We start from the raw sequence: 23,957 nt of genomic DNA, 5'->3' as shown, positions 1-23,957 counted from the left end.
ACCAGAGAATTTGCCAAACCACAGGAGGTCAGTATGGTGCGGTAGCATTTCTAACACTTTCTCAGCTTACTGGGCTCTTAGAAAACTTGTAAGGGTAAATTAGAGCTAACTAACAGCACAGAACACTGAGAGCCAGGGCTGGAGGTTGTAAACAAACTGAGAAACGTGGGCCCGTCCATGATAAGTGGACATGTGGCTAACCAATCATGCCACACTATGGATGTTGCCAGACCAGAGAAGTTCAACCTGTAGGTGCTGCAGGGAGTAGACGGAGCAATATTTGTTCCCAAGCTATTAGACTCAAAAACCATCATGGGCTTCCATCTTGACTGAGCGCTTAAGTGCGGTGTGTTGTAACTGGGCACAGAGGGTGAGGATTGATTTCATACCCCTTTGACTCCTTGCAGCGATTAGTCGTGGGTTAATTGATACAGTGGGCTATGGCACAAGAGGTTGTCTTTTAAATCTGACATGAAATCAATTTGTCCATCTTTCTGTTTCCTGAAGAGTGCAGCTGCAGCCCCCAGTCCAGTACTTGGAAACATTCCTCCTAATGATGGAATGCCAGGAGGCCCCATCCCTCCAGGATTCTTTCAGGTAGGTTTTGAACTTCCTGATTCTTTTTGGTGGTGTTGGTGCATGTGTGTTCTTGGCTTCTTCATGTCAGCCTTGCTGTTTCCAAAGAGGTCCCAGAAAATATTCTGTTTTACCTCTTGATTAGCTACTCCTGGGTTTTGCATTTAAAAAAATTAATCCATTGTAAATATCTGTAACATGCTGCTGTTTTTCCACATTGCTTTTTGTAAGCACAGCAGTTTTTTTTTAAACAATTGACATTTTTCCAAAACTACTTTTTTTTGGGTAGAGATTTTATTTACTCTTTGGTCATAACATGGGCTTGTGCGTAATTCAAAACATGCCGGATTTTGGTTCTTGAAACCTTTTTCCCTTTGGTTAACCACTTGATTTTTTCCAACTGCAATCACTGAACACATTTAACAAACACTAGCTTAAATTGTAGCCACAGGCAGAAGCAGATTCCTTGACACAATGATTTTTGACCCACATTAAGACACCTTGTAAGAATTTGTCTGACTTTGAGAGGTATCCTCTCCATTTCCATGGTTCATTTTGCTTATACCCTGATTCAAGACATGGTAATATAAAGTATATGCATGGCCCTAATGGGAAGGACTTAAAGAACATTTGGAATGGAAGATGTTTAATTTCTCTGGAACCTCTTTGTATGCCTGGTATATGTACTGGTTTGCTGCAATGTGAAATCTTGGTGTGTTATGATCTTATTTTCTTGAGGAAATTAGTGGTTGTTCGTGTACCAGTTGGGCTGGCTGGTGGGCAGTATTTGTTCTGGCAAGTTGCTTTTGTTATCTGGGTTCATGGTTTGTATACAGAAGTTCTTGGGCAATAGACAGCTTAACTTGATAAACTGATGGTGATTTGTGATGGCAGTGTTACAGTCGATGTGCATGCGTGGGGAGATGGGGTCGTCTTGTTAGACATTTTCCCCCGTTTCCTGAACATGCTTATGTCAAAATAAGAACATTGAAATATTGATTGGCCTATTTCAGGGCTACCAATCATGTAGCAAGCCTCTCTGGTACTGGAAGAAACTCACAGGAAAAAAAGATGCCTCGCAGGTTGTAGCTGCTGCCAGCAATTTTGAGTTCTGTTCCTGGGAACCTAACGTGTGTTTCTGGGGTTTTAATTTCATTCTGCTCAGTGAGAAATCGGTCCTTCCCTGCCCCCAGCCTGCACCCTCACACCTCCGTGGGGTTTCCAAAATTCCTAGAAGTGGGAGCAGATCCAGAATGTACACGTTTTACTCAGAGGCTGTGGGGTGGGGGTGGAAGATAGAATTTAAACTCCTCCCTTCCTCTGGCTTCTAATCCGGGGCCCTGGCTCTAGTTGCCTAGGTATCCCCTGGTGGGCTACAGGACTCCCTCCATATGACTGGCTTACCACCAGTGGTGCTTCCCTAGATCCCTAAAAGCTGTCCTTCCACCCCAAATTCTACCCCACACATTTCCTTACCTGAAGGCCACCTACTACTGTGTCCCTCACTTCCGGAAAAGATGCCACCTTTTAGCAGTCACTGAGCTTTGTAGCAAAACCACCTTTATTTGTGTTAGGTGTTCGGACAGTGTCCACTTTCCGATATGCTTGGGACGGCATGTTCTCCCTGCTCTGTGCAGTCGTGCCAGCGGTCTTCTGTGTTGAGCCGTTAGTGGATTTTTAGTTTTCTTATCTTTGTGGGAGAACAGACTACTGCATTGGAGAGGGCAATGTCTGAAAGGACACAGGAAATGCAAAGGACTGACGTATTTAAGGTTTTTCTCCTTCACTCTCATGTAATTGGCCCGTGCACTAGGCTGGCTAGCACATTGGCAAATGGAGGCAAGGAGCCAAACCGAAAGGTAGTAAAGTCGTAACATGGAATTAGAGCACAGAAGACCATTGCCCTGGCTCCCCATGGTGGGGGAACGCAGCTGACTCCATTTCGAAAGGCTTGGTGCTCCTAGTGGCAGCAGCTGGAGCCTCAGGCCCTTTAAATCACTGATGGCACCCTGGGTGGTGCTGAAGGGTTGGCTGGGGGAGGCTAGTCCTAACCCCACTCCTTCTGCCCACGGTCTTGCCCTTTCGGGGAGGCCCAGAGCCAGTCCTGCTGGAAGGGTGGGGGATGGAGAGGCGTACACGTGCCTCCAGGGCCTGGTGAAGTCTGTCAGCTGCCCTGCTCATGTAATATAGGGCATGTTCTTACGGTGCTCTAACATCTGGAAAATAATTTGAGCACCTTAGTGGGTAGTATGGATACCAGTGACTTAAAAGTTTATTACAGAATAGCATTCCTTTACACAGCTCCTCAGAATCCTGCAGATAGTCCTTTTCCCCCAGTGAGCTTATCACCCGATACCAGATAATTTGGGAGAGGAACGTCTTGGGGGTGACTGAAGGTACCCAAAGAGGATGGATTGCCTTTAAGAGCTAGATATTAGAGGAGGAAGAGGCCTGCCGTATGAAGCCAGAGAACTAGTTGCAGGCCTAAGAGAAGCCTGGCCGGAGGCCTAGAGTGGAAAAAGGAGTGCAGAGGCAGAACAGTAAGATTAGCCCTTCCCATTTCTAAGGCTTGTAGAGTTGTTAATGAAGGTCAGTTTGGGAGGTGATTGGTTTAGAGAGGACATTGGCCATCCAAGGCCAAAAGCATGGAGAGTAGGAGAAACTAGGGGCAGGTTATGGGTGTACTGGAACAGAGGTGGTGGTTAAAGCCACAGGGTGACTGGGAAGAAGTAGCTCTTAGCAAGCGTGCACAATTATGAGCCCGACAAGCGCTCTCCATTCTACTACTGGATAAGAAGGTCTGCAGGACTGGTGAGGTTGGCAAAAACTCCAGTTGGGAAGCCATTTTCACTATATAGCCTATGGGCCTAATGCACAACCGATCGGCAGCCTTTTGAAATCTAGCTTGTATGCAAAATGATGGTGGCCCTGAGAGACTAGTGGTCCTAGGATGCAGTGACCCAGCTGCAGGCCACAACTTTGTGGTGGAAAATGCCTGCAGTCTATTCCGTTTTATAAAAAAAATGTGCCGCAGCAGTTTGTCTTGTGACACAAGGTAAATGCAGCCTTCAGCTGAGCAAAGCTGGGTGGGGGGACACTTGATGATAACACATTGGCATTAGATCCCCATTGCTTCTGGGTATCCTGACAAAAATGAAACCCTTAAACAAGTATTGTGTGCCTGTATGTGGGTTCAGAATGTTGACTGAGTGGCAGGAAACTGATACGTTTACCATGTGACTGTAGGTGGTCCAGACCATGGTTAATTGCTAAAATTCCCTTCCCCTCCAACAGTGACCTACAGTATAAAAACATTTTTTCCCCTTCCCTCATCTTCAAAAAGGTCAGGGCAGCTCTTTCCAGCCCAGTTAGAAAGCTAAATTTATGCCTCATGTCAACAGCAGTAGAATAGATCTCTCCTGTTCCCCGCAATGGACAAAAGGGTTACCTCTTAAGAGCTACCAACCAAAGTTGCAGGCTTTATTAGCAATGAGTAAATGCCATGCACGTGTGTACACCTATCTGTACACACATGTGCATATAGAATAATCCTGAGACACAACGGTTATATATTTTCTCCAAAGTTTGAACTCTGCATGTAGCTCTGTAACACACTCTGATGAAATGGAAAGTTGAACATAAATCAATGTCTGTTCCTGTGTTAGCTATGCATCAGCAGTTAGTGTGAGAGATGCACCATAACAAAGCACTAGCTAGTCAGTGTTCCTAGACTGCCCCCTAATGCCTAGAGATCTCAGGAGTTGTGAAAGATGGTGGGATTTGAGTTCGTTTTTCATCTGCCTCCTTAGTGATCATTACCCAGAATAAACGCATTTATTTACTAGCTTGTAATCTTGTTGGTAAAACAGAAATGAGACTAATGGAGGAGAAATTGAGGTGCTATACCGAACACATGATCCCCTAGGTAAAGCTTTCAGGCTGACATGCTTTTTTGGGTATCACAGCAGATGTCTCTCATTAATATTTCTAAAGCCTTGATTATTACACATCCGAGTAGCTCTTTAATTGTGTGAGTGCGTCTATGATACTTATTTCTCTTCTGCTGGAAAAACTGTGGCTAGCTTTGTCCTTTCGTTTATTTTTTTTCCTTGGGTTTCAGGCATAAACACATTGCTCCCGATTGTGTAATAAAGCGGAGCATATGCCTTGGCTTGCTAATAAACCAGTGGCAGTCTGTTTTCACTCTCAAACTATGGGGAGGGAATGGATTGATTTTTTTTTTTTAAATCTCGTAGTGTGTAGACACCAGTCTGCTGCTTAACCAGTTAATAAGGATAGACCAAAAGAGAGGGTCAGTCTGGCTCTTCAGTTCTAGGCTCCCTGGATCAGACTAGCTGGGTGGCTGCTGCTCCACCAATGCATGCCACAGGCTATGTGAAGAATCCTGATCCAGAGCTTGGGAGCCAGACCATTGCAGTTCTGTCTTGCTGGAGTTAGAACAGTCCCTGCTCAGTAGTCTAGTGCCTTGGGGAAAGGACATGCCTAGCACAGAGCAGACCTCTTTGCACTTAAGTATGTGTGTAGCCAGTAGGGATGCTAGTATGATCAACTAAGCGGTAACCAATAAGCTGATACTTATCGATTAACAGTGTCTGTTACACTCAGCCAGTTGCAAGGCAGGTGGTTTTGTTGTGGCAGAACAGTGAAGCCCTCTCCCCCAGAACCCAGCGGTCAGGGGTAGCCGACTCCATTCCTGAAGAGGTGGCTTCGTTGTGGCAGGAAGCCGCTGCCTCGGGAGCAGAGTCGGCAGCCCCTGCCTGCCTGGCTCTTGGGAAGGAGGCTTTGTGTCTGGCATCTCTACTCCGGGGAGGCTTCTGCAGTATGAAGCTTATTTAAGTGTTACACTGCAGAGCCAGCAGCATGTAACAACTGGGATTTTCAGTGGTTACATGGTTACCTGCTTGACTGTTAGCTTCCCTAGTAGCCAGTCAACTGTGGTTCTTCCACAGGGCCAGAGAATGAAGCCTCCGCCAGCGTGCCACACTAAAAGCCCTGTCGCTGCTGGCTTTGTTGGAGTGGGAGCCTGAGGCCATCAGCAGAGGATGGCTTCAAATAACAGACTTTGCTGGCCGGGCCACTTAAATAACGTTAAAGGGAAAGTGAAGTTTTCCTTAATCTCTGCTCCCATGCCAGGAACCACTGATCTTTTTCACAAGTTAGCCTTGGTAAGTGGGGTTTTTACTGCAATGTGAGTAATAGGGACAACCCTTATTGGTTGTCCCTATTACTGTTACTGATTAATGGGCAGCCTGGCCAGCTGGGAGCAGCTCCCGGCCTGCATTGGGCACAGGGCCGCTCAAGCCCAGGCCCAGCACACCACACCACTCGTGAAATCCTGTTTAAATGGTTAAACGTGATGTTTAACTGGCTAACTGATTACGTGGGATTTTACATCCCTGAGAAATTCGACATAGATTTCTTACCCTCGCTTTCTCAGTAGAGTAGCAAAGTGCTGGCAGCAGCCACAGAACTTCCTTCTCCTTCACCCACCGCCTCCATGAATCAGTCTCTGCTAGCATGCACAAGAAGAGCAAAACAAGCTGCCTGTGTCTCCTCCAAGGCAAGAGAAATGTCATGAGCCTCCTAGGAAGCAGCAAGAAAAGAGAGGCGAGGGTTTATCCTATGTTCTACCTGTTGAAAATACTCACTGGTAGGCTTCTCAGACACGTCCCTGAGGAGGGCGCAGGCAGATCATATCGTCAATGTTCCCCCCACAGACCAATTCAGAATTCTGTTGAGCAGTGGGTGTCAGTGGTACTTTATCGCCAAGGTTCAGCATGTTTCCTTGCTCTTCTCCCCGTGGTGGATTTGCCTTTTCCATCAGCAGCTTCTGCGTCTTCCCGCCGTACTGAAGATGACCTCTTCCAGTGAGGGCCTGGGGCTAAAGATCAGCAGTAGTATTACCCTGGCAGCAGTTCACAGAGGAGGCTGGCTTTGTCCAGCTACCGTTACATCTGGGAAGGATGTTCAGCTCAGCTAGTGGAACAGAGTTTTCATTCGTACAAGAGACTTGCAATTGAAAGTCGACGACAAATGATGCCCCTCTTCCTGTGAGACAAGGGATGATCCTTTATAGTGTCCTTCATTTTCTCTCTCTGCATCATCCCGATTTCAAGCCTCCATTCCGGGCTTCTCCTCCTCTGTCCTAAAATGAAGAGCCCTCTTCTTAGAAAATCAGGGTGCTTGAATAACTTCTACCTACAACAGTTCTTGGCTTTTCTAGGGACTAGAAAGCCATTGTATTATGCATAGGGCTCGATTAGGAGATTCAGCATGGTCTTTTGACAACCAAAGTGAATTTTTCCAGCTCTCCAGCATATCTCGTGTATCAGACAGCTTGAGAGAGTGCCAAAAGCGTGCCACATAAATGAATTAGCAAAAAGAGTGGTCTGGAGAGCTCCAAGACGACCAGCTGCAGCATCAGGTTGTCATGGTGAACTCAACCCCACTTACAGGTGCCAACAAGCAAACCCAGGGGAACTAGGGCCCAGTTGTTGCGCAGAGAGATGAGTTGCTTTGTTGAACTGGGCAGAAAATCATTCCTCATGGTCAGCACAAGTAATCTTGCAGGAGATTTCTGCTTGCTCAAACAAGCTTTTCCTGGGGAGTGGTGCAGAACCATTCCCAATGGCTGTATCTACACGACCCTAGTATTTGGGCTGCAATGAGCTTGCCAGCTTTTTTGCACAAGGGATTCATTCCCATACTTGGAGCTGGCTACTATGCACTAGATTTCCTGTATCTTCCTCTGCATGCGATGGGATTTCCAATAGGCTCTGTTCTTGGTGGTTCCATGAAGATGAAAGTGGGCTTTGTTGGCCTCCTTTGTCATTTTGGTTAATTTCCAGGAGGATTCTCTTGTGGGTTGCCTTTTGAGAGATCCCTGAAATGGGAACGCTCTTGACTTTGCTAAGCCTTCAGATGGTGGAAAGAGGCCTTTTTGGCAGGATCTGTCCACCTGGTGGTGGTATTAATTTGGACCAGCTTGAAAATGTATTGCCCTGTCTTGGCCTTTTTGTTTCTTCGCCTTGCCACCTTTTACTTCATTGTCCTATAAGCACCTTCTGCTATCTGACTTTTTGAACAGTGTTGTTTGCTTTGGAGAGATCCCGCTGTGGCAGACTGGGCATGCAGGGAGCTATGTTTAGTTTCTTACAGGGAAAAGGGAGGCCTTCCTTCTATTGTTAATGCCCAAGGGTCATGTGCTCCTTTTGATGGAATTGGAACACAAGACTCCTCCCTCAAACTGTCCTAACTCGGGCCTGATCTACAGAGTCTCCCTTCCCACCTGTTTGATCTACTGACTGGGTTGTGTTCCATTCAGGAAGATCGGCAGCTGTTGCTCTCTTGTTGACTCCACCTACTTGTGTCATCTTAGTAAAATACTGGAATTTGACCGAATGCTTGGAGGGCGATTTATCTCTCGATAAATCAACCACCAGTGACTTGATTGCTGCAGCATTGATCCACCATGTAGTGGAACCAAGCTCCTAGTCGCTCTTGGTCTGTAGGTGGTGTGGGGCTGCTGGATATTCTAAAAGTTCTCATGAGGACAAGAGAGATGGAAATCTTTTGCTAAGCTTGGCTGTGTGGGAGGGAATGTAAGCCTTTGAATTTCAAACTTGTTAAGTAAAGGGCCAGGAAGTGTATAGGAGAAAACTGTTCTAAAAATTCCCTGTGCGCAGAAGAGATGAATTATAGCCTGAGCCTTGGCAAAGAGGTTTACAGACAGATCTCTTCTGGCATTCACAAAAGTTTGGAGGTTTAGACGCTTCTCCCATAGGTGCAGCAGTAAATTGTAGAGCTCTTCAGACCGTAAGTACCTTTTTCTTGCTCTGTCACTAAATCATCGTGTATTGGGTATATTTTTAAAGAGCTTTGTTGTAAAGACAGTCTGATAAGAATCCTTACCAGTCAGTAAACTTAGTTTCTGTGTTCCTTTGCTAGGTCTGAGGACTAGGGATGTTAAATATCAGTTAATTAAATAGTCAAGTAACCTCATGAATTCTTATCGGTTAGTCGACTATTTTATAGTCCCCGGGGGCGGGCCAGATGCAGTGTAGGGTGCCAGGCAGGAGCTAGTCCATGAGGGGAACCAGTTTTAAAACCAGCTCCTCTTGCAGACTGGATGCTTGTCATCCTGCACTGCTTGCTTCTCATAGAGGCAGCAGGGCGGAGTGGCAGCAGTCCCTTTTGGGGGTAGTCTGAGTTCCCAGACCCTGTGCAACCTGAACTGAGCCAGGCTTCCTGCCCGCCCAAGTTCTAATACACTTGAAATGCAGAGCTGCATTGGGGGTAGGTCCCGAACTGAACGGGGCTGCTGGCCAGCCTGCTCAAAAATTTACTGGTTGAAGGGGGGGGGGGGGGGGAGGTGGCGCGAATGCATATAGTCTATAGCATTAATCTACATGCTTTTGCTAATCGGTTAATCGACTTACACTATTGCATCCCTACTCAGGACCCCTTCCAAGATTTCTGTAACTCTTCATAGCTGAGTGACTATTTTGGGGAGTGAGGAGATAAGAGGAGTTACTGAGAGTTTTTTGTTTTTATAACTAAAGCTTATTTTAGGAGGGGTGAGATGAAATGTAGAGAGCAACTTAAACCGGATCTCAGGATAAACTTCCTTACAGGGCTTTGTGTTCACTACATGGTGGATTGACACTACAGCAATTGATCCACCAGCGGTCAATTCATTGTGCCTGCTTAGACATGATAAATCAACCTATGAGTGCTCTCCTGTTGACTCCAGTACTCCATTGAGGTGAGAATAGTAGGCGGAGGCTATGAGAAAGCAGTTCCTGCCAGCCTTACTGCCTAGACAACACCACAGAATGTCGATTTGAGCTATGCTATTCATGTAGCTGAATTGGCTTACCTTAGATCAATGGTAGTGGTGTAGACTAGGCCTAAGATTTGCACCTCACCTACATCTCAAACTCCGCAGAATTCAGAACCTTTTTAAATTCATCCTTAAAAATAATTCCACACACTGATGGCAAAGCTCTCTTCAATGGAAAAGTTATCGGTAATTTCTGTAGTGGGGATTTCTTAATACCTTTCCTGAGTCACATTAGTGAGTGCAGGTAAAATTATCCAAGGTATCACCGTGATGTAGGGACCAAAGTTCAAAAGTGACTTAGCAGGAGGTTTAATGCCTTTAACAATAGCTTGCTACCCAGAGAATTCACGCTCTGCTGTAACATACAAATTATACACACATGGCTGTATTCCTGACGATTATGTATAAGTGTAGCGTTTGAAAGTAGGGGAGAAATATCTACCCCAGCATCATCTTAAATAATTCTTCTGCTCTTAACATCTGAACTTGGCTCTATTTACCCAATTGAGCGACACGTTTTCAAAAGTAATATAGAATCCTTTGTCTCATCATAAGTCAGGCACTTAAGGACCATGTAGAAGCTTTACCTGAGTCTCATTTTTCCAGAACAGCATGATAAAAAAGTGACACCCCAGCCAAACTAGTGGCAAACCTATGATGATTGAAATATTTATGAGCATGGTGAGCTTTACAGTTGGGAATCCCGCCTCTAGCCCTGTCGTGTTGTCTCCTGAGGGCAGTGAAGGAAGCTCTCCTTGTTGGAAGCATTTAAAATCATGACACAAAGCCCACAGCATGTGCACGGGTTTGTAGAGGATAATTGTGAATTGTCGAGAGGATGGACTCTGACTTAAAGTTGGTCTCTTTCTAACTTTGAATCTGGAACTTCTCATCTCTAGTAAGAGTGGGAGTTCAGTGTTCCAACACAGGATTACTCCTGCATGGTACTTGCCCTAAGCAGGGAGAGGAACCAAGTGTTCTGCACCATGTGGGACAGTAAATGCAAACGTGCAGGTGAGAGTTGTCATTTCAGATGCCTATAGTTTCAGGCAGCCATTTGAGTCTCCTAGTAATTGAGGAATGGCTTGCTAAACACTGTGCATTTTGTGCAGCTGCTGCCGTAGCCCTGTGCCCTGAACCTGAGTACACAATGAATCATGCTGCTGCTGCTGCAGGACAGATTTTTTTTTTTTTAAGTTTCCTGTCGTTTGGACTGTGAAATGCAGTTGCATTCCTGACTATTGCGTATCTGGTTTGAGAGTTGAATTAGAGCATTAATCCTTTGGATAGTAAGGCAGGCCTGATGCTTTTAATATGCATCTCACCTCCTGCTAATGTTGTCGTGATTAACTGTGGAGTTCTAAAGTAGTGGGAAATGATATCTGCTGCTAAGGAAAATGCGGCTTTAATCTCTGCAGTGTTTTCTGATAGAATGGTTGAAGGTTCTTTGATACACTCCTGCACTTATTTTGAAGGATTCCAGAGTTTCTGTAAGAGAATTTTAGTGATTTAATTTTCCTGGTTGGCATCTTACAATTCTGTCTTTTTAAAAGGGTTTTAGGTATATTTAATAAAATATACCGTTTCAGACCTCCCTAATGATAAAAAGGGGTCCCCAACAAGTAATTTACTCGGTTGGAATTTGTGCCTGGATAAATATTTAAATAAAGGGCTACGTTCCTTTAGCAAAGTATAAATTGCAGATAAATAGTTGTTGATACTTTGCCGAGTTATACTATTCTTCATTGTTACCCTTACCCCTACAGATACTTGAAAATGTTTTTAAAAGTTAAAAAAAGTATTCAGCCAATAAAACATGATCCATTTGTGCTAAATTCCCCCCCCCCCCGCGCGCGCGCACACACAGATTGCTTGTGCACTTTGCCATGTTTAATATTTTACAAGAAGGTTGAGAAGTTGAGCTCATGAAAGACTATGGAAATAAGCTCATCAGCAACAACAAAACACTTCTATTATCTCTCCGTATAGATTTGTTTTGAAAAGAAATGATATTTTCGTAGCCTACCTAGTTAAGGCCACGGTATTGATCTGTGCTGACAGAAATGGACTAGAACACCTACAGGTACCTGTAAATGTCTTCTTAAAGACTTACCACCCTGGTCTCAGAAGTACCTAAGAGAAGATAAGCAATTTTTATTAAACAATGAGTTAAAACCATTCTTCCCCCCTCCCCAAAGTCTAGGGGGAGAGACTGGGGCAGATTTGTTTCCTAAAGTCTCATCTTTCATTTAAAATACATGGTTTCTAGTAGTTGTTTGGTTGTGGAGAAAACCTTCGAAAGGTAAATTGAGCATACATAATGTAGGATCTCCTCCTTAAGTTTTCAGAGAACTTGAAACGAGGTCTGAGTTGCAGACTGCCCCCATTCATTTCATTGGGTGTTCAGTCAGATGCGGATGTGTCAAATGTCAACATAATGAACTGTTCATGAAAGTATATAAGAAGGAATGGGAATTATGTTAAGAACATCTACCCTAGCACATCTCAAAGCTGGGATGAACTAAAGAACTGGCTAGAGTAAAGGCTTCTGGAAGGAAAAATGGGTTTAAAGGGGCTCAGGGCTTTCACAAATTTGAAAATGATCACAAAGATCACCTACCACTTGCTCAGAACCTCTTGGGTTTTTTCCTCTTTCTATGGAGTGAATTCCCTGATAATTTGTCTTGTCCCATCACAAGTATTTATTAAAGAAAAAGATTTTTGTGAGGGAGTTACCCCATGCTATTAGATAAGTTTGGTAATGTATGTTGAACTAGGGATGTTAGCTATTGTGTCATTGAATAGTCATGTAACCTCATGAAATCTTAGCATTTACATGATTATTCGACTGTTTCTCAGAGGCAGGGCTGGCAGCCAGTGCACTCCTGGCCCCACTTTCGGGGTGGGACTCGGAAGGTGGTCCCCAAGGGGAGCTAGTTTAAAAACCAGCTCCCCACTCATACTGTCTGCCTGCCATGCTGTGCTGCTGTCTGATAGAGGCAGCAGCATGGGGTGGCAGCAGCCGTGTCCATGGGGCGGTGTCCAAGCTCCCCATGAGCAGAGGGTGCTCCGTGTTAGCTTCCCCCACTGCACTGCTGGCTCTGACAGAGGCAGCAGTTTTGGGGAAGGTGGCACTGGGAAGCTGGTGCTGGGGGGATTAGCTTTTAAGCCGGCTCCACCACGCACACCAATACCGGATCCTGCCTGTCCCCCACCCACACACCCTGGCTGCCTCTGTAGGAGGCAGTAAGGCAGGTGGTGGGTCTGCGGAGCTGGCACATATGGGGAGCCTGCTTGAAAGCCAGATCCCTGCGCATATTGGTTCCAGTCTGTCCCCGTCCCCCCATTCTTTGTGGTGTTGCCTCTCTATCAGAGACAGCAGAGTGAGGTGGAGGGAGACAGGTCTGGGCACCGGCTCCCACTCTCCCCCCACCCTTAGAGGCAGCAAGGGGAGGGGATGTGCATTTAGTCTGCAAGATTAACCAAGAAGCCCAGGCTTATCAGTTAATCGACTAGTCCTCTACATGCTGACATCCCTATGTTGAACATCACCTGATTGGAGCCTATTCATTGTCTCCTTAAAGCATTCCCTATTTCAGAGCCATTGTGACCAGTCAGATGCATTTGCTGATAGATTTACAACCACAAGAATGTTTTTTTTTTCTTTCCAAGAGGAAATAAAGATCCAACAGGCACTATTGGTTGAAATGCCTTTCTCTTGGTTATGGAACATCTGCAAATATTTAGAGATAACATGCAGAGGTTTTGTTCTTCCCCTCCACTCCCACCCCCCTCTTTTTTAATAAGAGGTACAAAACAAATCTTAAGCTCTGCTGTAAAAGCTGGAAGGGATTGGGGATGTGGGGGAAGCAGAAGAAAGTAGAAGGGAAGGCAGCAGTTTAATTTGAGCACAATGGATTTAGTGGCCCCAGGGTAGCAGACAGGAAGTAGCTAACATTTTCAGATGCTGGCTGTTGTTGCCATTTGAAAACATCCAGCTCCTCCCATGCTGCATAACAAGTTGATAGAGCATGCAGCATTGGCTGAGATGTTTGCATAAACTGTACATCTGCAGTTACATTACCCAGAAGTAGCTGTCATGAGCATTATTACTACTGAAGAATAATGTGGCCATGAGGACTTGATTTACCGGTGTGTGCCACTTGCCAACAAGATTGTTTCACAAAGTCTTGAATTTCCTGGGAGTGTTACAATTTCTCACATGTTTGCAGTTCGCACACGGCCGTTACTGTGTCTGTCAGTCTAAAGATTTGGAGTTTCTTGAGACAGACTCAATTAACCGCTGCTGCTCTTTACGCTGAGCTGTATTTTGGCAAACTGTGAACTTTCCGGAGATTAAGCAAGTTGTACCAGAAAAGAAGGCTTGTGTCTGTTTGGAAGCGTGCGGACAGATCCCATTCCAAGAAGATTTTTTTTTTGGGGGGGAGGAATTCAGAGGAGAGGTGCTGTTGTGAATTGCAATGATCTGCTTGCTGATCAGTCTAAAGACCTGAGATTGATTTCTCCCCTATTAATTAACTCCAGCAGTTTGGGCTAAATCACTAACACTTGTCCATATTGTGTGGAGTGGTGTGCAGAGAAGGGTGACACACCTCTAAACACACTTGCTTCATGCCTGCAAGGGTCACTTTTATCCTCTACTGCTTTGTCCCAAATGATTGTTGGCACGTAACACTTCACTACGGAAGAAGCCAGTGCTAGTTGGCGAGCTGCATATATCTTCACTAGGGATGCAATAGAATATGTTTAAACGGCTAACCAATAAGCCTGAACTTACTGATTACTAGGGCTGTCAGTTAACGCTTGCAATTGACGCAGGGCAGACTTAATGCATTAATTTTTTTAACACACGTTAATCACAGGCGTTTCTGCGGCGCTGCCCCTTTGAAACGCCACTGTAGCATTTCAGAGGGGCAGCGCAAAGTGGATCCAGGGTCAGCTGGCATCTTATTGTTTAACAGCGCGATTAATCGTGATGTTGTTTTTTTTAATTGCTTGACAGCCCCACTGATTACCGTTAATGATTACACACAGGCCCCTGCCCCGGAGAGCTGGTTGCTGCCCCACACTGCAGGATGTGAGGAAGAGGCCACAGTGCAGGGTGGCAGCAGCTGCTGTATTAGAGGCAGCAGGACAGCAGGCGGGAGCTGACCTCTGGCACCCACCGGTTCCTGGGGAGCTGGCTGCTGCTCCGCACTGCAGGCTCTGTAATACAAGATTTATACTGCAGAGCCCCCAGCATGTAACTGTGTAACTGCTGAGATGTTCAGCGATTACACGGTTATCTAAATAGCTGTCTTTTTTTTTTAAATTAGGGATGTCAATGAGTAGTTGACTAGAAGATTAACCGATAAGCCTAAATTTATCAATTAATCTTGTTAATCACATGCATTCTCCTCCCACCCCCTCCCCCGACAGAGGCTGCTTCACAGCAGCACCTCCTCTCCTCCCCCTCTCCCCTGCTGCCTCAGAAGCAGCGGGGGGGGGGGGGAGGAAGGGGAGAGTAGGAGCAAGTGCTGAGGTGAGCCAGCTTAAAAGCCGGTACCCCCCAGCACCAGCTTCATGATCCCTCTCCCCCCCCCCCCCCACCCCCCCCCCCCCCCCCCCGCTGCCTAGCAGCCTCTGTCCATGGTGGGCTGAGCTGCCTGTGGACAGAGGCTGCTCCACATCCCACAGAGACAACCTCTGTCTGCAGGGAACTTGGACCCCCCCACATGGATAGGGGCCACTGCCACCCCACACTGCTGCCTCTGATAGGTTTGTGCGGGGAGCTGGCCTTTAAACTGGCTCCCCTTGTGGACCGGTTCCCCCTGCCACCTTGCTGTGCTGCCTCTGTATCCGAGTCAGCAGCATAAAGTGGCAAGGGGCTCCCCGGGAGTGGGGCCAGAGGCTATCAAATAGTCGTGTAACTAACAGTATTTTGTGCAGTTATGACTATTCAGTTATACGATATCTAACATCCCTACTTTTAACATCTCTAATCTTCACTCATCTATTCCATTAGGAACAGAAGAGTCAATGTTTTCAAGTACTGCAGAGTCTATCTCCTCTTCTACATGAGGCTTAAATGGTACCTGAAACTGTTCTCAAACACAACTGTAAAAAACCCATATGATAACTAGGCTTGCTTAGAAGAAAGTTGTCAGCACTGTAAGTGGAAAAGCACCTTGTGCATGTTTGATACATCTCAATGGCAAAAATGAAAGACACGGTTTTAGTGTGAAGGCTAGGTGGGATATTCATTCTCTGTCAGTTTGCTGATGACTTACTCAGAAGCATTTGTTCCTGTGAAATAGTTTTCCTGGTCTTAAGGCTTTAATCATAGCACCAAAATTTCAATTTGCTTTACAACAATGCCCTAAATTATCTTAACTGCACCTGCTTTCATACTGTTTTTCAGCAGAAGTTGATTCGTAGCTGTATTGTGGGTCTGTTGTGACAAAAGTAAAGCTTATTTTGTCAGGGCAATTTGACAGGTGTATGTGTGCAACACTTGCTGCGTGTTACTGTTTCCTACTCTAGTGGTTCTGTTGTTATATGCCGCTTCTAGTCCTGCTCCATGCTGAAATATTTTTGCCAGTAACAGCTTCAACCACATTACACATTTTATTGAAATCATCGTTCAGGCAGGATGTTCACCATTCTCAATTATTTTTGGAGACCTTTCCCTTTTTGGAGGGATGTGACTGACCATTTGGGCATGTCTGTTAAGTGGTTAGAAAGTTTCTTGAAAGTTTTTAACAACGAGTTGCTAGCCACCTTGATGTTTCTCCACAAGGAGGTACCTGTACACACATTTTGGAGAAACTACTGGATTTCTTATAGCAATTTCCTTATGATGCTTTTAGGAATGATGAATTTTTACTCCTTCTCCGCCACCCTCCCCTCTCCCCCGCTGCCATGTGCAATTAAAAGCAGACCATTCTGCTCTAAAACTGGCATCCGTTTAAGATAAAGGCAGAAGGTGTTACTGAGATGCACGGCAAAATGAGAAATCCATCTGTTAGCCTTATTTTTAAAAAGCAGCTTAAATATAAACATTGATTTCATCTCTCTGTCCAGACACAGACAGAAGAAGCAGTACATCCTAGTCGTAGGGAAAATTGTAGTTGGTTGTCATGCTTTTGACCCGTTCTTCCTCTTACTTCACTCCTGTCAGAGCAACAGATTACCTAGAGTTTGTGAATTACTAGTTACGTTCCCTTTTAGGTGTTGCCAAGTTAATATCTCCTTTTCCTTATGTGACAACCTGCCATACCCCAAAGATCGTGAAAACCTTTACAACATCCTAAATAGGCAGCAAAACCATGTCCCTTCATTATGTTTACATACACTAATACCACTGAGCAATAGTATCTACTCAGGTAAAACCGTGAGTGCCTCAGCTGGCAGGAGAGGGTTTTTTAGCAATGCTGTTACTGAAGCTGTATTGCTCTTAGGACAAGTCCCTTGCTCTGCAAGGGAGCCCACAATTTTGGGGTATTCTGGCCAATCCAGTGGAATGGTGACGGTGCTACTTTCACTTAGCTGGATAGTGCCCCCTGCTGGAGAGTTGGGTGGATGGCCTGCAGCCTCCTTGCCTGGAGTGCAACAGATGTTTCCCCTTTTGTCTGTGGCAGAATCTTTCTCAAGAGATGCTTTTTTTCCCTCCCCCCGGGAAATGAGGTTCCCGTTGGGCTTTCCCCCAGAAATTTGCCTCGCCCCAGCTTGGTTTCTTGGAATGGAGAGAACCTTCCTGGAAGTACTTGGAAGACCCAGTGACGTCTCAGTCTCCCCCCCTCCCCCAGCATGTTCAGAGCAGGGCTCTTAATTCAGATTTTAGAGTGCTGTGCTTGTGGTCACCAAAGATTTCCCCAAGCACTTACCACCCCATTGGCAGCTGTGTCTGCACCCAGGGGTGCAGCTGCCTCCTCCTGTGCTGGATGCTTTAGTTTAGAGGGTTCAGCAAGGCAGTTTTCACACTTGGAGCTTGCCTGTCTCCCCCCTTCCCTCCCCCTTTCAGTAACAGCATCCAGCCTTTGCTGCAAGCCAGCCCCGCTGTTTTGCAGGCAGAAGGGTTGGAACTCCCTTGGGGACATCAGCAGAATGCTGCTGATCTGCTCCCCCTGCAAAGCTTGAATACAGCCGCAAAGCCTGCAGGCATGTTCCAGTAAAAGAGAGAGAGACTCAAGGAGTCCAGCGTCAAACAGCGTGTTCTTCCGGATAGAGCAAGCTCGGGTACATCGTGGTTCCCTGGTGCTGCCTGATCTCAACTCCTGCTGCTGCCTGGGACTTGCTGAGTCACATGCAGATTCTGGCGTCAATGAGTCACTGCCAACACACAGCACCTCTCCTTTTTCCCTGGAGTTACCTTAGGGTCCCCTAAGAAAGGCTTTGTGTGCAAGCTTTGAGAAGGAGCTTGCCGAGGTTGGTCTCATCTCTGTGCCACACTCCATCCCCTCTTGAAGACATTGGATACGTCCTGATATTTCTCTCTTTGTGGAACTGTAGCTACCAGTTGCCCATAACCCAGAGAACCAGGATTTTTATAAGTGGTGCATCTGGCCCTGGATATTGCTCCTTTCAAATGTCCCTCGCTTGTTCTGTTTCCTGATGCTCTAGCTTTGTCTGCCTTTCAGCTTTGCGGGAGGGGTAAGCGAGCAGGGTTCCCTTTTTACTGCAATTAGAATTCTGTGGCTGGCTTCATGATAGCCCTAGACTGTGCCTGAAGCAGAACACTGAGCTGTACCTAAAGCAATCAGATCCTTTTCCCTTCCAGTCATGAGCCTTTGTCGCTCCCCTTCAGGAAGGGGTCTGGGCAGTCATTTCTATCTGAACCAGTCTCATCTGCTGAGGAAGGTGTCATGCCTTGCTCAGAGTGTTGGGTTTTCCTCACGAAAGCAGCACCATTTTCTTGCCTTGCTGCACACGTTCCAAGTAGCTGATCAGCACTCCAGGAAATGTCGTAGAGATGGGGGTTGGTTCTGCCAGCGATGCGAAGTATTGGATGGAGAAACATCAGGGATGGTACTTGGTCCTGCTGTGAGGGCAGGGGGCTGGACTCAATGACCTCTAAGGTCCCTTCCAGTTCTCTGAGATGGTATATCTCCATGTATTAGTTCTCTTAGGAAAGAACCTACAAGGCTCCTAATTTGTGGTCAATTCCTTCTTTCCCAGAGCATTATGTAATTGAGTTGGTCTTTGGATACAGCATTTGGGCAACAGGCCCTTCTCTCTGTTCTGCAGTTGTTCCAGGGTGAAAAGGGAGTGGTGTGGAATCTTACTCTGTATTTTAGAAGTGTGCATCTGTCTGTCCGTCTGTGAGTCTTTGTGCAAGAACTCCTCCTAAACGGTAAGAACTAGATCTGCCAAACTTGGTAGGCAGCTTCCTCTTATAACTTAAAGCAAGGTCAGGGTGTGGCTGTGCCAGGGCAATGGGATGTGCATGGAATGTGATTGATTTTTATCAAAGGAAAAGGGAGGAGTGTGACTACAGAGACAGTTATACTCATGAATGACCACAGGGGGGCAGCAAGCACCCCAGTGAAGCAGCTGCTGGCTGGTAGAGTTGCCAGGTGTCCAGTTTTGAACTGGACAGTCCGGTATTTGAGCTTTCTGTCCGGGAAACAAATTGAGACAATACCGGACATATAAATGCTCAGTATTTTCTAATTAAGTTTTTATTATTATGAGAATCAGTACGTAGTTGCATATCGTGTGAGTGTGTGTGCCAGCCAGGCAGTACGCAGAAGAGGGGCCGGGGCGGGATGGAATCTCCGGGGCCAGATTCGCCCATGTGCGGGACAAGCAGTGCCCCAGGATCTGCGTGCACCCAGGTCAGCCCCGCTCCCTGCCGACCTGGTTCCCTCCTAGCTAGCCCTGCTTCCCGCCAGGTGGTTCCTTCCCTCGGCCAGCCCCACTCCCTGCCGGCTGGTCCCTGCCCCCCTCCGATCTCCCCTGGCCAGCCCCGCTCCTCCCAAACCCCTCCCGGTCAGCCCTGCTTCCCATGGGCTGGTTCTTCCTCCCCCCCCAGCCAGCTCCACTCCCCCCAACCCCCTCCCATCCAGCCTTGCTTCCCACCGACCCATTCTCTCCCCCCCCCCCCCCAAAAAAAATCAGCCCTGCTCCCCCTGACCCCCTCCCAGCTGGTCCCTCCCGCTCCTGTTCTGAGATCATGTGTCTGGTATTTTTTTGAAAGCCATTTGGTAACTCTACTGGCTGGCAATACAGCTCCTGCCACCTCAGCCTGCTCCAGGGAGCAGCTGTCAGCCACCACCCTGAACTTGCCCTGGGGAGAAGTCGGTGGGAAGGCTGCTTGGCCCCCGCGCTCCTTGGCTGGCCCCAGGGGCAAGTCAACAGCCACCGTCCACCCCTGAGCCCATCCTCCCAACCCCTTTCCAGACTCCTATACCCCACCCCAACCCTGAGCCCCTCCTCCACTCTGAACCCTGACTCCTTCACCCCCTTGCCCTGAAGGACCCAAGCAATGCCAGGTAAGTCTTCTAGTCTATAAATAGAGAAAATACTACTTGTAGGAAAAGGCTGTTTTTGAGCTCAAAGCTACTTGAATGTACATCATACAGGGTGTCTGTAATCTTGAAGCAGTTTTAAACAGTGGGGGTTTCTCTGTGGGTCCCACTTTCTTTGATTTGCCATGACTGTGATTTTTGTACTTGCTCGCTAAACTCCAGTCCTGCAATTCACAGTTTGTGGGTGGACTTCGTAGACTTCAGTTGCGCTCTTCTCAGGCTCCACAGTCCACCTGAACGTTGTAAGTTGCAGGATCCGGGGCCAAATTTACTTTCCCAATGATGCTGGTAGTGATAGTGGTTGGTGACAGTGCTGGCAGTTTCCATTGACTTGGGTCTAGCATAGTGGGTCCATCACAGAAGAAAGGCAAAACTAGGTTTTGGAGGGGTTTTTTTATGTGACTGACTTCTCCAAGTGAGAGCCACTGCTCTAGTCAGTGTCTACTTGGTATTCAGTAGCTATTTGGTTTATAAGGGGATTTTCTCTTCTTTCTGGTCAAGGAGGGAATGTTAACAGGGCCCAAGCTCAACAAAATGATTTAGAATTCGTATTAGCGATGTGAACAGGTAACCAGTTAATCAGCTGCCCCGTGGGCTGGGAGTGGGAGCCAAGCTGAAGCAGTCCCCTGTTGGGATCCCATTTAATCAGTTAACTGGTAAAACCTAATGTTTAACTGGAAAACTGATTAATCGGGACTTTACACCCCTTGTTCAGATTGCAGTGGGGGCGTTGGGAGGGGGAGGAGCATTGCAACTCAAGAGTTGCGACTTATGCCCAAGACAGTGGATCTAGAAGGAAATACTATTCTTATCTTAAGGTACTGAAGTTTTATAAATGGCAATGTGGTACTAGTTATATAATCCTGTTAATGCAACAGATTCATTTAGATGAGCATATACACTAAACATGAAGATTGACAGAGGGCTGTTTCTGTTTTCATCTTTGTGGCTGTGTCTTTCTGCGTAACACTTAAAAAATTCCTCCTTTATTTACATTGCACTCAAGTTTCTGTAGTACAAAAGATTTGCAGGTGCAAATGTCCTGCCTTCATTAACTTCCCCTCCCTTTTTAATTTATGTGATTTCAATTTTCCTTCCCTGTACTGTTAATTAGGGGACCCCTCTAATCAGTACCATTATCACAGTGGTATTCATGTTTAGGAAAGCTGCTAAACAAATGCTTGCAAAATTGCTAAATGGCTAATTAATGTCTGTTAATTAAGAAAATTGCTCATGGTAACAAACCATGCCATTGCTGGCAGCAGCTAGAAGGCGAACACTTGTTGAAATTAGTAACGTGGCAGGTATAGAACATCTGCTGCTGTGCTTTTCCTGAAGTGTGTGGCTGCTTCACATAACATACTTACAAGGCTTATTTGCTTTCTATGCCAATTACAAGTTCTTGGACATGAATATTTTTTTACATTAACATGCATCAGCGTGTTCTTGCTCAGAGCTCACATTTTTCCAAACAAACTTTCATTTCGTGCTTTAAAGGGGGGAAAAAAATTGGTGTTCAGACCCAAAATGTCAGAAACTGCTGTCTTGCGGTGTTAAAAGCTACATGAACTAATCTTTCTTTTCTCCCCCAGACGCATTTAGTATCGCTTTACTCAAAAGAAAATTTACTTGCACCATTAGGTAATTCGTCTTGGGGACAGATATTGCATCTTAAAGGGTAGCAACACAACCCTGCATGTAGAAATGGATTAGAATTGTGCCATCCGTTTATTGGAGCCTAACTAGGCTTTTCACTTCAGACCTATCTGGCACGAACATGGGATGTGCAGCTAAGCAAGATCTTTGGGTCTATGCTATTTTTAATACCTTGTATTAACCGTTGACCCACAAATCAAAAGGAAGCCCTTTAAGGTGTTTCCTAATTTCAGGAAGGTGTGGGAGGGCAGCGGAGAAGACTTTTGTCTCTCTCCACAGGCACTCTTGCAAAATGTATCCAAATGTACTTGTCATTGCAGCCTGGTTGAAATTCTAAACCATTTACTGTAATGTTGCTGGTGTGCTTTGACAGATGTTCTGTTTTTTTTCTCATATATAATTATATTCACTGTTCTTTAGTTACAAATGACTAGAAACTCCGCTAAGATGAGACTGACTTCCCTACAAACAGATCCTCCAGTAAACCCTTTTTAGCTCTTTCTGCGCTTTCATGTGCTAATCTATAACCTCCTTCTACTGTCTGACCTCACAGGGACCACCTGGTTCTCAGCCCTCGCCACACGCACAGCCTCCACCTCACAATCCTAACAGCATGATGGGACCCCACAGTCAGGTAAAGACACTAGAAATATGTAGGGCACTGATAACGGGGCTTGTGGTTCTGTTTTGCTCTTTAAGCTTGTCAGCTGGTATGACTCGGCATCGTGCTTTTGATTCTAATAGAACTTTGCTGATTTATGCCAGCTGGGGTTATGGTCCTCAAATTTATTCTTCCAGCATCATGCCAGCGCCAATATGAAATGTTTGTTTCCTTTTGATTTTGTACGTTCCAGTTGACAGTGGATTAGAAAGTCTATTCGTAAGTTTCAAATCTATATAGCTATGCTAGTGTGAGAACTCGATTAATTTGTGGAGTTTTTTTTAATTGCATTCATAGCACTGATATGAATACGTGGTTTAAATGCTTGGCTTTTGATGCTTGGCATTGGGTTATTTTGCTTCATTTACCAGTTTTCTTTTTCACTTGGAATGTGTCTAGTGGCTAAGGTCTCCCATACGCTGTATGTGTAAACAATCACTCCAACAGAAATCTGTGAAAAATACAAAAATGGAGTGTGCAGATCGGTTTTTACCAGCTTCGTTTTAAAAAGACATTTCTCCAGAAAAATATGTAGATTGTAACCAGAGTCTGTATGGAACGTAGTCATTCTCTTATCTCCATGCTGTGAGTGCATCCTGCCACTGAACTAATTTCATATAATTACAGCCTTTTATGTCACCGCGATATGCAGGAGGTCCCCGGCCCCCCATCAGAATGGGAAACCAGGTATTGTATTTCCTTCATCTGTTACCTGAGTTACGTTGGGGATTTTAAACTGAAACTCATTTGGCAGTAGGGGAAAACCAGACTTCCACAGAGCTAAAGGTTTCTTACATGTTTAGTCGTCTTTGTAGTATCTGTCATTCAAATAACATTAGCTCACTGATGAACAAATTTGTTCAAAACATTTTCTCCTCTTTCCATGAGGTTTTGTAATGCATTGAAGCTCAAGAAACCATTTGCCAGTAGAAACTCAATCATAGAAATGTAGTAAAATCAGAACCTGGCTTAGGAACTGTGTTTTCTCCACTGCTAAACAGTTCCTTGCTGACAGGAAAGCTTTCACGTAGTACTCTGTTCTGAGTTCTCATTTGTGATCACGCTTTTTTTTGTTTTTGTTTGTTTCCTTTGACTGTCTGCCATAATTTGAGCCGATAATAAACTAAGTTGTGTTGTGCCGCTGATGATGGCTTACATTAAGGCTAGCTTAAAATGTTAATTTTCCATTGAATCTTCAAAAATCTAAATAATATATATAAAATGATCCTTCTGTTAGAGAAATCGTCCATTGGAATGCTTAGATCAGCTGCAAGGTTACATTTTAGTTTTTCATGTTCCAGCTTAAAAAAAAGGGGGAGAGGTTATTAGTATAGTTATGAACATGGCTTGCTTATGGGCAGTATTTTTAAGACTGTTGTTTAGTTGTAAATGATTCTGTTCAAGTGTTTGCTAAGAATTTAACCATTTTCCTTCGTGTTCTTTTTAGCAAAAGGTGTAGCACAAAGTATTTCAGAACTGTTCCCTGCTTAGTTTCTATTCCAATAACATGTCATTTCTGTTAACAAAAGAAGACATTTTAAAATAAACTTTATAATGCTCTTGTGAGAGCTTACACCGTGTGCTAAACAAGTCAGTGTTTTATGACTATGATTTAGAAAAGTCCATTTAATTTTTAATATTTTTATGTTTTTTTCGGTGGTAAGTGGCGCTC

The 23,957-nt window shown here is 45.4% G+C and overlaps 1 protein-coding gene across 4 annotated transcripts in view; it reads left to right on the top strand.

Moving 5' to 3' along the window:
• The window catches only part of SSBP3 (single stranded DNA binding protein 3), a 156,109-nt gene that overhangs the window by 112,267 nt on the left and 19,885 nt on the right, over nucleotides 1–23,957 (top strand). For 2 of the 4 annotated variants that reach the window (XM_006133470.5, XM_006133471.5), the window contains exons 5-7: nucleotides 508–597; nucleotides 22,178–22,258; nucleotides 22,913–22,972. In XM_006133470.5, the coding sequence (XP_006133532.1) occupies nucleotides 508–597; nucleotides 22,178–22,258; nucleotides 22,913–22,972 (231 nt within the window). The remainder of the gene's footprint in view (nucleotides 1–507; nucleotides 598–22,177; nucleotides 22,259–22,912; nucleotides 22,973–23,957) is intronic. The other 2 variants (XM_006133473.5, XM_006133475.5) reach the window with 1 other exon arrangement.

This window comes from Pelodiscus sinensis, chromosome 9, assembly GCF_052426305.1.
Source record: "Pelodiscus sinensis isolate ZL-2025 chromosome 9, ASM5242630v1, whole genome shotgun sequence".
NCBI classification, from domain to species: domain Eukaryota; kingdom Metazoa; phylum Chordata; order Testudines; family Trionychidae; genus Pelodiscus; species Pelodiscus sinensis.
This window is presented reverse-complemented; position numbering and strand designations above follow the sequence as displayed.